At 33.8% G+C, this 15,017-nt stretch overlaps 2 protein-coding genes across 2 annotated transcripts; both read right to left on the bottom strand.

The window, feature by feature from the left end:
- Window positions 1-426: 426 nt before the first annotated feature.
- Window positions 427-1,374, bottom strand: LOC308265359 (olfactory receptor 8J3-like; the record flags this gene model as incomplete). Its single annotated transcript, XM_080699019.1, has 1 exon — window positions 427-1,374. The coding sequence occupies one exon, from the start codon at window positions 1,372-1,374 to the stop codon at window positions 427-429; it is 948 nt and encodes a 315-aa protein (XP_080555145.1).
- An 11,053-nt stretch (window positions 1,375-12,427) lies between these two features.
- LOC308265350 (olfactory receptor 5T2-like) lies at window positions 12,428-13,378 on the bottom strand (the record flags this gene model as incomplete). The annotated part of the gene is made up of 1 exon (XM_080699004.1): window positions 12,428-13,378. The coding sequence occupies one exon, from the start codon at window positions 13,376-13,378 to the stop codon at window positions 12,428-12,430; it is 951 nt and encodes a 316-aa protein (XP_080555130.1).
- Between the last annotated feature and the right edge of the window lie 1,639 nt (window positions 13,379-15,017).

Here is a 15,017-nt window from a genome sequence, read left to right as displayed (position 1 = left end):
CTTTAAGAACAAGATAAAATGGTTGCCGAAATGTTTAGAATTTGGTGGGTAAATGGTATAAAAATAAAATATTATGATTAATAGTTAAGCAAAAGATATCTTTTGCAAGGAGGATAGTCTCTCAACACCTTTTCAAGATTCTCACAGACCTCCACCCCTGCTAATAGGCTTTGTCTTCCTTGTGAAGAAATTGTAAGAACTCTTCAGTATCTTACATTTCATTAATAAAATGTGCTTCTTTTAAAATTATTATTTATTCATACACACATTTTTTCTTGTTTCTAAGGTCATATTGAAATAAAAACTACTTAAAATTTTCCTACTGTAATGGCTGGTAGTTCTAACTATACATTGCCTCTTCTATAAAAAGCAGTGTGTTTAGGAGAAAATGAAGACCCGCCCTTAAGAAAAGTTGCAGTTTTTACTTTATATCCGTTTGAATGATTGGCATGGATCATTCAGAAATCCCTTCAAAACAGTCTTCACGTCTTTGTTCCTTAGGCTGTAAATGACAGGGTTGAGCATTGGTATCACTAGGGTGTAGAAAACCGATGCCATTTTGTCCGTATCTAAGGAGTGGTTGGTCCTCGGTTGTAAATACATGAAGAGGAGCGTCCCATAGAACACAGTGACTGCCACCATGTGCGAAGCACAAGTGGAGAAGGCTTTCTTTCGTCCCTCGGAGGAACGGATTCTCAAAATGGCAAGGACAATGTTGAAGTAGGATATTATAACAATAATCATGGAAAAAAACAAGTTTGTCCCTGAAAAAGTGAACACTACTGTTTCTGGGAGGTAGGTGTCAGAACAGGACAATGCTAACAGAGGCACATTATCACAGTAGAAATGGTTGATTATGTTAGAGGAGCAGTAAGACACAGAGAATACACAAGGTGTGACCACAATAGCTGTAGTAAAGCTATAGAGGTACGTGAGGGACACCAGCAGGAAGCAGATCCGCCGAGACACCACCACCATATAGAGCAGGGGGTTACAAATGGCCACATAGCGGTCATAGGCCATCACGGCCAGCATGAAGATCTCAGCTACGATGAAAACCAAGAATCCGCCCAGCTGGGTGGCACATTCGTAGTATGAGATGGTTTTCTTACTTACTAGGAAGTTGACCAGCATTTTAGGGGCAATGACAGTGGAGTTGCCAAGATTGATGATAGCAAGATGTCGGAGGAAGAAGTACATTGGGGTCTGCAATCTCGAGTCGATGCTGGTGAGTGTGATGATGCCCACGTTGCCCATCACGGTCAGCCCGTAGATGGCCAGGAAGACAAAGAACAGGGGAATCTGCAGCTCTTGACGGTCTGAGACTCCCATGAGAATGAACTCAGTCACCTGACTGAGATTCCCAGAAGCCATTTATTTGATTGTGTTCATCTTTTAATAGGGAAAATAGAAACATATTCATAGGTGATAAAATTGCTTTTTCTATGAGATTTCAGGTTTTTAAATGTGTCATCCCTAATCATTTCATTTTAAACTTTGCATAATTGTTTTTTGTACTGTCTTTTCATGTTCCTCAGAAATTCAAACTTATCAGAAACTATTGAGTTTCTTAGAACAGTTTAGATTTATTTACTCTTAAGAGCTTATATTAAGTAAATGTGTATTTAAGTGTCATATTAATTAATATATAATGCAAACATTAATTATGTAAACATGTTATATGCAATTAATATATGTGTTCATATATGTGCATAAATACATATATCCATCCCTACACACATGTGTATGTTTCTACTGATAAATAAAGTGACCTTTAAGAAGCTGATGAATTAGTGACCTTTAATTACTGTTCCTTAGCTTCCACGGATGTCCTTTCCAGGCTATGTTTTCTATCAGACATCCTTGAGAATTTCATATTTTCTTGGAAAACATTTTCAGCGGACTGGGTTTTTCTGATGTCTACCTTGCTATTCCCATTCTGCTTCTGCTGCCTGAAAACAGGCCTACGCTTCAATACTTAGTGTCTTTCTGAAACTCTGAACCCTCTAGTATTTAATCATCTTCTATTTCTATGTCAAATAAAGCCATATTCTGTCATCTCATTCTGGCATATCATCATATCTAGTTTTTCAAATTCCACTATTTTCTTCAAGCATCTCTCTCTTTCCAGAATATTTCTTTTTGCCTTGATTTCCCTAAAGCCTGTTTATTTTTTTATTGGTTCTGGGGATTGAGCCCCATGGTATTCAACCAGCCCTTTTTATTTCTCATTTCATATCAGGTTGTCAGTTAATAAGTTGCTGAGGATCTTACTAAATTGCTGATACTGGACTCAAATCTGCAATTCTCCTGTCTCAGATTCACAAGTGCTGGGAGTATAGGCAAGTACCACCAGTCCTGACTCCAAAACCTATTTTAATTTTTTAAAAATTCTGTACCTACAATCTTTACTTGTTTAAATCTGCTTATTTTATTTATTCATATATAATAGTGAATGGGGGAGTATGCTAATGTTTTGAATAACTTTTAATTGAGATTATTTATTTAATTACCAGCAACTTATTGCCATTCACCGAGTGCTTTTACAAATAGAAATAGGACTTTTGAAATAGGTATTGCAAGTGAATTACAAGTTTTTTTACTTAGGAAAACTAAGGTCTATTTTCACGTAAGTAGAAAAATAATCTGAAGTTTCCCAGCACAAAGAAATATTAAATGTTTGAGGATATGGAAACAATAATAATTCTGGTTTGATCATTACATATTATATACATATAACTAATTTTATATTGTATCCACATAAATATATGCAAATATTTTGAGTCCGTTAAATTTTTTTAAAAGTAAAAAAATGAGACACATGGTACCTAGGTGTATATTAAAAAAAAACATTCTTGCAACTAGATTATCTCTTAAATTTGTAGCATCTATTTTAATGTAAACATACTTTTTTCAATTTATCAAGTATGAGACTAATGAGCCAGTCTGTTTGCCTTGCACCAGCTTTCCTAGAATTCTCATCTGTGCCTCAAAAGAAATGTAAGAAAGGTAGCTTGAACTGGAGGACACAGAGGCAGTGCATCTGGATCAAACTATGTCCTGTCCCACTGCACATAAGTGACTCAGTACCTCCTGTGCTTGCACATGCAATGCATTCTATAAATGTGTTCTTAATTTAACAACAACCAAAAACATCATCAACAGCAATCATTGGGTTTCAACTATGAATTCGTGCTATCAGCTTAGGAAAGAAAAAATATTTACATATGCCACAGCAATTTCATGTAGATCTTGAGAAAGCTCGATCAGGGGATCCGCAACGGCGTAGATCCCCCATGAAGTATGTCTGGCATTCCTTTCTTTCATAAAATTATTTTAGGGTTATTTGGATTAATATGTATAATTGGAATTTTATGTATAAACGTTATGACTAAAACTGATGGGCAGTGGCTTGTGAGAGACTCAGACAGCAAAGCCCAAGGATAGAGTTACTGGGCCAAATATTAAGTTCAAACTGACCTTAGTTTGAGCCACTGTATCAGATTAGGTTTGAGTCAGCTTTATGAAGTGAGACAAAGCATACTATGACTGATTAAATGTCTAACACCCGCCCTGATGTATGTAAATAATAACATTTCCTGTCCTTAAAGATTCTGCTTGCATGACTATGCACTTGCTTTTCTGCCAAAAAATAAAGTATAAAAACTGTAACAAATCCTGAATAAAACAGAGAAGATTGAATCTGAATTCGTGTGGTCTTCTTCTCTCATCGGCCTCGGTTTTTCCCCCTCACCTTCACACGAACCCCGACTCTGCTAGGGCTGGACCCCGGCATACATATATTTAATATTATTTCATTTTGTTAATTCCTTCCTCTATTGGAATATGATGGGCAGCAAAGCTTGTGTAGCTTTGCATTTATTAAGAATCTGCTATGGAAAGAGTTTCTTAGAACACCTGATTTGATTTTCTCCTTTTTATTCCAAAATATCGTATGAATTAGTGTTTGTCCCTCACAGGAGCTAATTTTCTATATGTTTTTTCACAATAGCTATTGAGAAGAAAATATTTTATAAGTCTAACAATATATTAAAAACTCTAACGAAAAGTTTAAAAATAGATAACATTTTCATAGCTCATTTCTTTTCCACAAATACGTAATTTGAATAAGAAATGATATAAATGAATTCTCAATTGATTTATGAGGCGATTTTAATGTTATATTTCTCTGTTCTATAATGTGTAACTTATGTGTGTATATGTACAAGTGTGTGCATGTGTACGTGTGCATGTGTGTATGTTGTGCTAGGAATCAGACCTAAGGACTTGGGCATGCTAGGAAAATATTCTATCACTCAACTATGCCCTAGCATTTGGAATCTGTCTTAAATGTGTTTAAATATGTGTTGTGTTTGGGACAAACACTGAATCTCTCTATGTCTCCCTGTTCCCACCAGGAACATGGACAATGATAGTTGGCACCCAGGACTATTTCCATCATACAGTTTCAACATGTCACTATACAAATTAAAATAGGGTAAAAATGTTTTTTTTATTGTAAATAGTTTTGTAAGTCTTTCTTGTAACACAAAACCATATATTTAAGAAACCCTAAAGAAACTCTCCCTTCAGTGTAGAGTCCTAATTTCTTCCAGTTCTAAGGCAGATAAAATCACCTTCTCTATATAATAATTTTAGTGATAATGTGTTCCTCTGTATAAAAAATAAGTTTAATTTATCCATAAGGATCATAGATTTTATTAAGTTCTAGAGCCATCTCTATCCTTAGCAATGTGTAAGCAGATAGTTGAATCTCTCGGAAAGGAAGATACATCATTTCAGTATGAATCTAATTTAAATATCAAAGTTTTAAAAACACTTGTGCCTTAATTTAGCCCTCGTAATCAGTAACTCATTGAGATAACCTACCTGTGCAGAGAGATCTGCTGAGGCTCGTCACCAAGGATGCTGCACGAAGCCTGAATGAAGCTTATATAAGTGTCTGAAGTCCCTAAAGATTTTCACAATGAAATGTGTTTGCTTTCAAGTCCCTGAACATGAGAAACAAATTTCACAAATAAAGGATTCCAGAGGGGGAAGAAAGACAACTAGACTGCTCGTTAGTTAAGTCTCAATTCAAAATTTCAAAGTCAAAGTGGAGTTTGATGAGTACTCAGGGCTTGAGCTGAATAACAAGTGGATGCGGTGATTGCACTGGCTCGCTCTCTCTCTCTCTCTCTCTCTCTCTCTCTCTCTCTCTCTCTCTCTTAACTGTACCAATATACCCCATGGTATCTGTTTTTATAATGAATATTATATAGTAGTTGTGCTGATCTGCAGCCCCACCAAAATCTGCCCAGGATTTATTGTTGATTGTATATTTGTTGACTGGCATTCTAATGAAGTTATGTGGACTCCCAGGGCAATTTTTTCCTAATTGTTAGTGATCCTGGACCTTTTACAATATATTTATTGAATATGATTTATGGTTTTAATTGCTCATTTTAATTGGATTATATGTTTTAATGTTAATTTTTCTGCATTCTTTATATATTTTAGGTATTAGCACTTCATTGGAAGAGTAGCTCCAAAGATTTTCTCCCATTCTGTAGGCATTCTTCAGATTCTTGGTGATTTTCTTTGCTGTCCAGAAGCTTTTCAATTTTATGCCATCCCATTTATTGATTCTGATTTTTAATCCCTGAGCTAGAGGATTCTTATGGAGAAAGTCCATAATATTTTATGTTGGAGAGTTGGTCCTATGTTTTCTTCTAGTAATGCAAAGTTTTTGGTAGGATATTAGGTCTTCAATCCACCTTGAGATGACTCTTGTGTACAGTGAGAGATTGGGGACTAATTTCATTCTTCTACATATGAATACGCAGTTTTCCTTTCACCACTTGTTAAATAACTGTTTTTTTCTCCAACCTGGTTTTGACTCCTTTATCATAATCCATATGGTTCTAACTGTGAGGATTTATTCTGTAGCTTCTTTACTGTTGGTCTATGTGTCTGGTGTGTGTGTGTGTGTGTGTGTGTGTGTGTGTGTGTGTGTGTGTGTGTTGTGTGAATACCATTTCTTGTTACTAGAGCTCTATAGTGTAATTTGAGATCGTGTTGTGATGCCTCCAGCATGGTTCTTATTGTTCAGAATTGTTCTGGCTATTATAGGTCTTTTGATTTTCCATATGAATTTTAGGAACTTTTTTTTCTGGCTCTGTAATAATGGCATTGGCATTTTCATAGGAATTGCATTGAATCCATAAATCATTTTTATAGTATAGCCATTTGATGATATTTACTCTGCCTATCCAAGAACATGGAAGTTCTTTCCTTCTCCTGAGGTCCTCTTCAATTTCCTTCCTTAACGCTCTATAATTTCTGTTGTAGTGGTCTTTCACATGTCAGGTTATTAATTCACATATATACATGTGAATATTAGTGCACAGTATTTTTAAAATGTAGATATTAGAAACATTTATTCTATATTACTATCAAATTAACATTTACTCATTTAATTTAATGTGGAGAAACAAAATTTTTAAACAATAATTTAAGCATTTTCTTAATCTTTTAACCCACCAGTAACTAACATTTTACTTTGTCCCTTTTGAATATACTTTTTCTAAAAATATGTAATATTTTGTCATATATATGCATGATTTCACAATATTTATGTATTGATTATATTTTCTTTTTCTTTTTTTTTTTTTTTTGGTGGTAGACCCAGGGGCTTTCTACCTCTGGGCTATACACCCAGACCTTTTTTACATATTATTTGGAAACAGGGTCTCACTAAGTAGCTGAGGGTCTACTTAGTGAGAGTCTCACTAAGTAGCTGAGGCTGGCTTCGAACCCGTGTGATCCTCCTGTCTCAGCCTCCCAAGCGCAGGGATTACAAGCATGAGCCACCATGCCCGGCTGTATTGATTATATTTTCACCAAAATAAAATTTTTATCAATTATTTAAACATGACAATACGCATGTTTTTATTATTCTAATGAATGATTTTATTCATGCTTGTTTAGCTTATAGATAACCTTATCCACATGATGATATACTAAGAAAAAAATCAGTCTCTACATAATATAAATAAAATGAATAATATATCAAGAATGTTAAATAATAAAAATATATGAAGGATTTTAGAGCGGGTTATTATTGTGGGCTCTAGCAGATGCTGCTTGCTCCACAGTCCCACCACAGAAGGTTGCTGCTTCGGGCAGCTCACTGAAAGTTCTTCCATGGTTCCTGCCATGGAAGGTCACTGCTCTAGGAAGCTTCCTGACAATAATGTTCTTCCACAACATTAACAGGAAGCCTGATATTATAATTTTAAAATAATTTAATAATTTTGAGGTTGGGGAGAAGATAGATGACAATTCTCCTGGCCTTCTGTAGCCAGGGCCCTTCTTTTTATAAGGGTTCAAAGAAGGCAAAGGAGACCACAAGTTAAGTTTAGGGAGTGGCGAGGTGAACTTTTCAGGAAGAATAGAAGGTCATCCATGTTCACTGTCCAGTACCATCTAGTTCAAAGAAGCATGTCTGCATGTGGAAAATTTCCACTTAGCATATACTGTGTAAGTGGTTAAGCTGGTCTGAAATGGCGACCTCATTCTGTGGACTAACCTCCAACAGGTTTTAGTAGAACTATGTCCAGAAAACATGATTAACGATTAACACATACATCAATATACAACACAGGATAGTCTCATTACAAATAAAACTTAGTTCAAATTTTGAAATTATTTCTGTTTACTTCTAAGTCAGAGTAGAATTTTGTATATTGACTAGTAACCATAAAGCCAGTCTTCAAATATATGCTGAGTCCAGTTGTTTTTAACTATGACTTATAGAGTAGAAAAAAACATGTTAACTTTCAAACCTCAATTGTATGACTCCTATGTTGTGTGGATTTTAGGAAAATATATTGTATATTTTCCCAAGTCCTTTATAGGGAACATTTTACATCTTTATTCCTCAAGCTATAAGTCAAAGGATTCAATATGGGGATAATCAGGGTGTAAAATATGAAAGCTATTTCATCGGTGTTCAAGAAGTTGCTGGAATTGGGCTACACATACATGAATAGCAAAGTCCTATAGGACACCATGACCACTGTCATGTGGGAGGCACAGGTGGAGAAGGCCTTGTGCCTGACCTAGGAGGAGTTCACCCTAAGGATGGTCATGATAATGAGCAGGTGAAACAGAAGGATAACCAGAAGAGAGGAAATGGCTTTGGGAGTCAGTGGAAAAAAATGTCCTTTTTATGGTTTAAAGTCTTTGCTGTATACTAGATTTATTCTCTATCATTATTTTCTGAGAAAATTAGTGAAATCCCACTGCAAAATGAACACTTGTCATTAACATAATTGTTTTTCTAAAAGTATCCTGATACTTATATAATGATTTTTATACACTACAGTGTGAAGTAAAAACCCCATTTCCCTTTTCAGGAATCATGAATAAATCACATGACTGTATTTATTTACATGATTATTAAATGCTGAATAATTTTTCACAGGGTCATATAAAGACACTGGGGTTATAAATGACTAAATATTTGAAAAGATTTAAAAATGAAAGGCAGAATCATTGCAGTTTTATATTCTGCCATTTTAAAGAGATTAGTCCCTTTTTCCTTTATCTTTTCTGTTTTTGTCTCCATTTGTATATAACATTTTATATGTGCATTTTCTAAGAAAATATAGACCATATGTGATTCAATGATGCTTATAACATTCACTCACTTAGACTAGTTTAAAATGTTCAAAACTAATATGAAAGAAAGAAAGAGGATACAAGGCCCTGTTTTGTGTTCAGGCACTATGAAGTTGTAGAAACCACAGAATCAGTAATTACCACTTATATTATATTGCAAAATGTGACCATTTCATAGATACTTATAACAAATGAAAACACATGAAATCTTATTAATGGTAATGAAATTACTATGTTGATTTCTTCAAATGTCTCCTAGTATATATTATCCTAGATAATGTATTTTATTTATTTATACACTTATTAGTGCTTATAGTCTCATATCAAAATGTATTTCATAGTAGTAGTTATATACATGCGCTCCATTCTTGGTGAGCTTTCCCATATTTATTACATACAGAATGAACTCTTACATACCAAGAGCAAAAAACTAAACAACCCACCTAATAATGAGCAAAAAATCGGTGAGAAGAGGGAAACTCCTAAGAAGATATACAGCTCCAAAAATAATGTGAATGAATGCTGTTATAATGTTTCATCAGGAAATTACAAATTAAAACAATAATAGGAGAACAGTCTCAGCTACTTAGTGAGGCACTTCACAACTCAGTGAGACCTGTTTTAAAAATAAAAAGACTAAAAAATAGGGCTGTGGGCATACTTCAGAGGTAGACTGCCCCTGGGCTCTATCCCCAGTACCACACACAGTAATAGTAATAATAATAATAATAATAATAATAGTAATAATAATAATTAGAAGAAGAAGAAGAAGAAGAAGAAGAAGAAGAAGAAGAAGAAGAAGAAGAAGAAGAAGAAGAAGAAGGAAAAAAAAATAAGAAGGAGCCATTACATAGTGGTTAGAAAAAAGAAACTGTCCAGCTCCAACCCACACTGGCAATGTCAAATGCTAGAGAGGATACAAGATTAACAGGAAATCATATCAAATCCTTTTGGGAATGAAATGAGTTTCAAGAGACTAGCAGTTTCTTATTAAACTAAACACAGTCACATAGAATGAAAAATTTACAATTCCAAATGACTTGACAATGTAAACTCAGGCAAAAAAAAATCTGCATGCAAATACTATATTAATTGTATTTATTATCACTGGAATTCAGAATTATTCAGAATTTCCTTAGATGACTAATGGAAAAACAAATGGCACATCCATAAAAGTGAATATTATGCAATGAGAAAATGAATGAGTTGTAAAGAATAAAACTACAAGAAAAAGCTTTAAATGTTTTTTTTAGTTTACTTGCCCATTTTTTGCATTGTTTTAATTTTTAGTAGTATGTTTCTTTAGTTCTCTGTATATTCTAGATATTAATCCTCTATAGGAGAAGTAGCTGGCAAAGACCTCCCACTCTGTTGACTCTCTGTTAAGGTTTTTGATGATTTCTCAACATCATTAGTGATCAGAGAAATGCAAATCAAAATTATACTGAGATTCCTTCTGATCACATGGCACTCATCATCAGAATGGCCACCACCAAGAAGTCAAACAACAATAAATGCTGGAAAGGATGTGAGAAAATAGAAACTCTTCTGTGTTTTGGTGGGATTGCAAATCAGTAAAGCCACTCAGTGTGAAAATTCCTCAAAACACTGAGAATGGATCCTCCATATGATCCAGGTGGACCACTCCTATAATTCATGTTTCTTTGCAACTCTCCCTAAGGAGATGCGAAGCAATTTGCCGATTATCCCCTAACGCATTTGAAAGCATAATAAAATGCCTGGAGGTTACCTATTAATTGTCAAGGATGATTACAATCAACTGTGATTAGATTTATGTGTTTATTTGGTTATTTACTTATGTACTTAGTTTAAAACCCAGCTATCCCACTTGTGGGTTTTATAACTTTTGAATTTGTGTCAAATTTATGAGTATGTAAGAATGTCTTATACAATTTTACATTAACAGTTTGCAAATCACCATTAAAGTATATATGTTGTCCACAAAACATTTCTTTCTTTGGAAGCCATACATTATGTATATTTTGTTCATCAATAGCTGATTACGTCTGAAATTAACAGATATATCTATTTTCTTTAGTTATAGCTCTTTCTTTTACCGTATTTGTGCTAAATTTCAATTATGCAGACTTAAAATCATTTAAAGTATGAAATTCATCAAACTTTGTAATTTTGAGCTGTGTTTAAGAAACTCCTGTATACTTAATACTACAACATGTTCACACACACAAACACAGAAGAACATACAACATGCATACAACAGATCAGGAAATCATATTGTTTGAATATTCACAGATAGAAAAATAATTTCATGGTTTAGACATTTGAGAAAAGGAATCATGTGATTGAACAAGGGACTTCTAACTCTCTGCTAATAGATTCATTATTTTTCTTAATTTGGAATCCATCAGGAAGATTAAGGCACATAACTGAAAAAAGCATACTTATTTACCTATACAAACATAAATTCACTATTTCATATTTCTTCTTCCACAGAAGAAAAACAAATCCAAATACACTATATAGGAAGATATCACATATTAGACATTCTGTATTTAAATTTTAAGTCTTATTTAAATGTACAGATCCCATTTTAGAAAATAATTTTGTGGTACTCTCTAAAAATAAAAATATATAACTGTCCTACTGTAACTAATGGAAAGAAAATAAGTTTACAAAATAATAATTTAAGGTCTAACTAAAGTTGAAAAAGAAAGGGAAAACAGAACCATCTAAACTGATATTTGAAGGAGACATGCCAAAAAAAAAAAATAAAGTGTGTTGGAAGCAAGCTTAGACAAAAGAATAACAGAGTTGTTTATTTTTTCTGTTCTTTCCTTCTAGGACCTTAGTGATGAGAAAGGGTGGCATTTGAAAGAGCCTAACAGAACAATTAGTGTCAAGACAGGAGCAGAAATCTGAGCAGGGTCCAGGCCCTTAGAGAATCTTGCAATGGTGATGTGGTGTGGGCTTAGTCCAGGAAAAACATCTACCAGCCAACTGTACATACTTTTTTATTTTTGCTTTACTTTTGCTAATCTTTGTATATATGTACAATATGAAAAAGTGCTCATATCTAGTCTGTACAATATGTGAGGAATTGGTTCATGCCTGTGCCATGGAAATAAAAAATAAAAGAAAGAAATTCACCCCTAAGAAGCAGCACCGTGAAGACACCAAATTTTATCTCATCATCTATGGTGTCTAAACCACAGGCTGTGATTAGATTGCTGTATAGATCCAAGAATATAGCAGGAAGCTTTGAACTGAAAGAAGGAACAGAAAAATCCTTAGAAAATAACCTGGGCTTATAAATAGTTTTGCTTTCCTTAGATTACATGTGTTTGATTAAGCCAGTCAAATGTAAGAATAAAATTATTCATAATTTCTACTCTAAAAGCAAATAAAATGTGCTTTATAGATTAAAGAAAAAGCACAATATATTAAATCTTACACAAATACACGTGTACTATAAATAAATATTATAAATACATAAATATATACTTGTGTGTACATTTCTGAACATTTTATTTATTACCAGCATCTATTTGCATACTTATGTACATTCACACATTAATATGGACATCATAAAAAGCAACTGGATAAAATCATTTTTTCAATATTTGAATCAATGCAGGAAATAATTTCCCATGATATTTATCAAAAAATGTTCACAAATAAAAGAATACTAATAAATTTCAACAAATGCTTGCATCATACCTGCTTGATATTGACATACACTCGCAGAATTTTCACCTAGATTTTAGTGCGAAAAATATACTTTATTGATAAAGCGATTGTTTCCAAACACTTTTTTAATTGCCTCTTTGACATCCTTGTTCCTCAAACTGTAAATGATGGGATTCAGCATGGGAATAATGATGGTGTAAAATATCGACACAACCATATCATGCTCAAAACCATAGCTGGAAGTTGGCCTGACGTACATGAAGAGAACAGTCCCATGAAAAATGGCCACACCAGTCAGGTGAGAGCCACACGTGGAAAAGACTTTCCTCTTCCCTTCTGCAGAGTGTACCCTCAGAATGGCCACCAGAATGAATACGTAGGAAATCAGTACGATTAATATCGTACATATCTCAATGGAGCCAGCAAAGTAAAAGAGTAGTAGCTGGTTGGTGCTAGTGTCAGAACAGGAAATTGCAAGGAGAGGAGGGATGTCGCAGAAGATTTGTCTAATTTCATTGGATCCACAGAAGGACAGGCGGAAAGTGGCTGACGTGTGTGTGATCGCGTGCAGAATTCCACCAACATAGGAAGCCGTGATGAGTGGCACATAGACCCTGGGTGACATGGTCACTGAATACAGGAGCGGGTTGTAGATGGCGACATAGCGGTCATAAGCCATTGCAGCCAAGAGGAAGCATTCCGTGGTTCCAAAAGTAACAGCAAGAAACATCTGAGCTGCACAACCACAGAAGGAAATGAACTTTTCTTTTGACAAAAAATTGATCAACATATTTGGGGTGATAACAGAGGAATAGCAGGCATCTACTGATGACAACACACTCAGAAAATAGTACATCGGGTTGTGAAGCCGGGAATCCCCTAGGACCAATACAATCAGCCCTAAGTTGCCCAGGAGAGTAAAAAGGTAAATTGCTAAAAACAGGAAGAAGAAGATGATCTGCAGGTAGAAACTGTCTGTTAATCCCCTCAACACAAACAGAGTGACCTCCGTGACATTCTTCATTTTGAAATCTCATGGAACAAATCTAAAGTTCTCACAAAATGGCAGTTTATGATGCTGTGAACCAATGAAGAAACTAAAACTCCAAAGAACATGAGTTATGTCTATGTATGTAGGTTTGTGTGATATACATATACAGATATAAATATGCTATATGATTTTCCAGCAGCAGATTGAGAGACCATATTCATGAGTCAACTGTTAATGCTAGCCACTGCAAAATCATGTAGATATTTATACAATGACTGAACCCATGCTGTTTCATAAAACATCATCTCAACTAGTTAATGTTGAATTTAGTTGATTGTTTTCATTATTATTCACCTTAAAACACAGGGCAAGAAGATATAAATATAATTTCTGATATCCAGACACATATGACATTACATCAGGAGAAAAAGTAGTGAAATAGATGCTAAATCTTTTAGCAGTTTTTTGGAATGATTTGTTATAATTTACCCACTTGCACAACGTGAAGATGATTATTTAACAAACAAGGTTGCAGTAAATAAATTTAATTATAAAATGTGTTTAGTTACGGTAAAGTGCTATACAGTACTCTGTCAGGGTTAAATTCAATTATTAAACAGTATGAAGAATACAGTTTTTTTCTCTAACACTTTATGTCCTGCAATTACTCATTAGAAACTACAAAATTCTATGAATTAAGAGATCTTTTCCAAATTATCATAATTTCATTTTTAAATAGCAAAGGCTCACTTTTGATTCTAATAAATGATATATTTCAGCTAAATGTGTGTTGAGACAAGCAATTTATACTAAATTATGCTAGTTTAAGTCAATATTATCACACATTCAAAGGATTCAGAATTGTAAAGAGAAATGAGCTATGATTCTTGAAGATTGGAGAGTATCGAATCAACTCATACAATTGATATAAGTCTACTTCTATGAATCCCATTTAAACAGAAGGTAGAAACCACTGAATATGTTGGGATTCATGAAGAAATACAGAGTTTGCAAAAGAGGAGAGAAATAATAACATTCATTTATTGAGCACTTGATTCGGGGATGAATTTCTGAGCCTATTACATTATTTCAACTGATAGAAAACATGGAGATAATCATTGCTAGAGACAAGATCTAGTTCAGGACTCCTTCAAAACTCTTGAACACGTTTTACTACTTTCTGATATTCTGTGACTTCATTGTGCCATTCATACTGTCCTGCTTTCATAGTAAATTAAAACAAAACTTAACTCCTGATGGTTTGAATATTTTTAGCCATAAAACATAGAGAAACATTAAGGAATAAGAAGTTATCCCCAGTGAGCACTATATTACATATGTAAGATATAAATTTTATAAAATGATTGTTTTTTCCTAGTATATCAAAGTATCAGACTACAGAAAGTTGAGTATGTCAAATTTTTTCCTACCCTGTATGGATAGACTAATGATTTTCCTGCTTTTTGAATACCCTCATTCATCATAAAATTAAAGTATATATTAAAAAATGAGCATAATTATTTACCTATACAAACATAATTTTAACATTTTCTTTGTTCAGAAAATTTATATTTAAATTTATAAACAAAATTGAATAAATCAGATGAGTACATGTTGGTAACACATGCAATAAGCAATAGATAAAATATTTAATACTCAATATTTAGAAGGA

The sequence above is a fragment of the Muscardinus avellanarius genome (genome assembly GCF_963383645.1).
Source record: "Muscardinus avellanarius genome assembly, chromosome: 1".
NCBI classification, from domain to species: Eukaryota; Metazoa; Chordata; class Mammalia; order Rodentia; family Gliridae; genus Muscardinus; species Muscardinus avellanarius.
The sequence above is the reverse complement of the archived record's forward strand: the minus strand, read 5'-3'. Positions and strand labels throughout refer to the sequence as shown.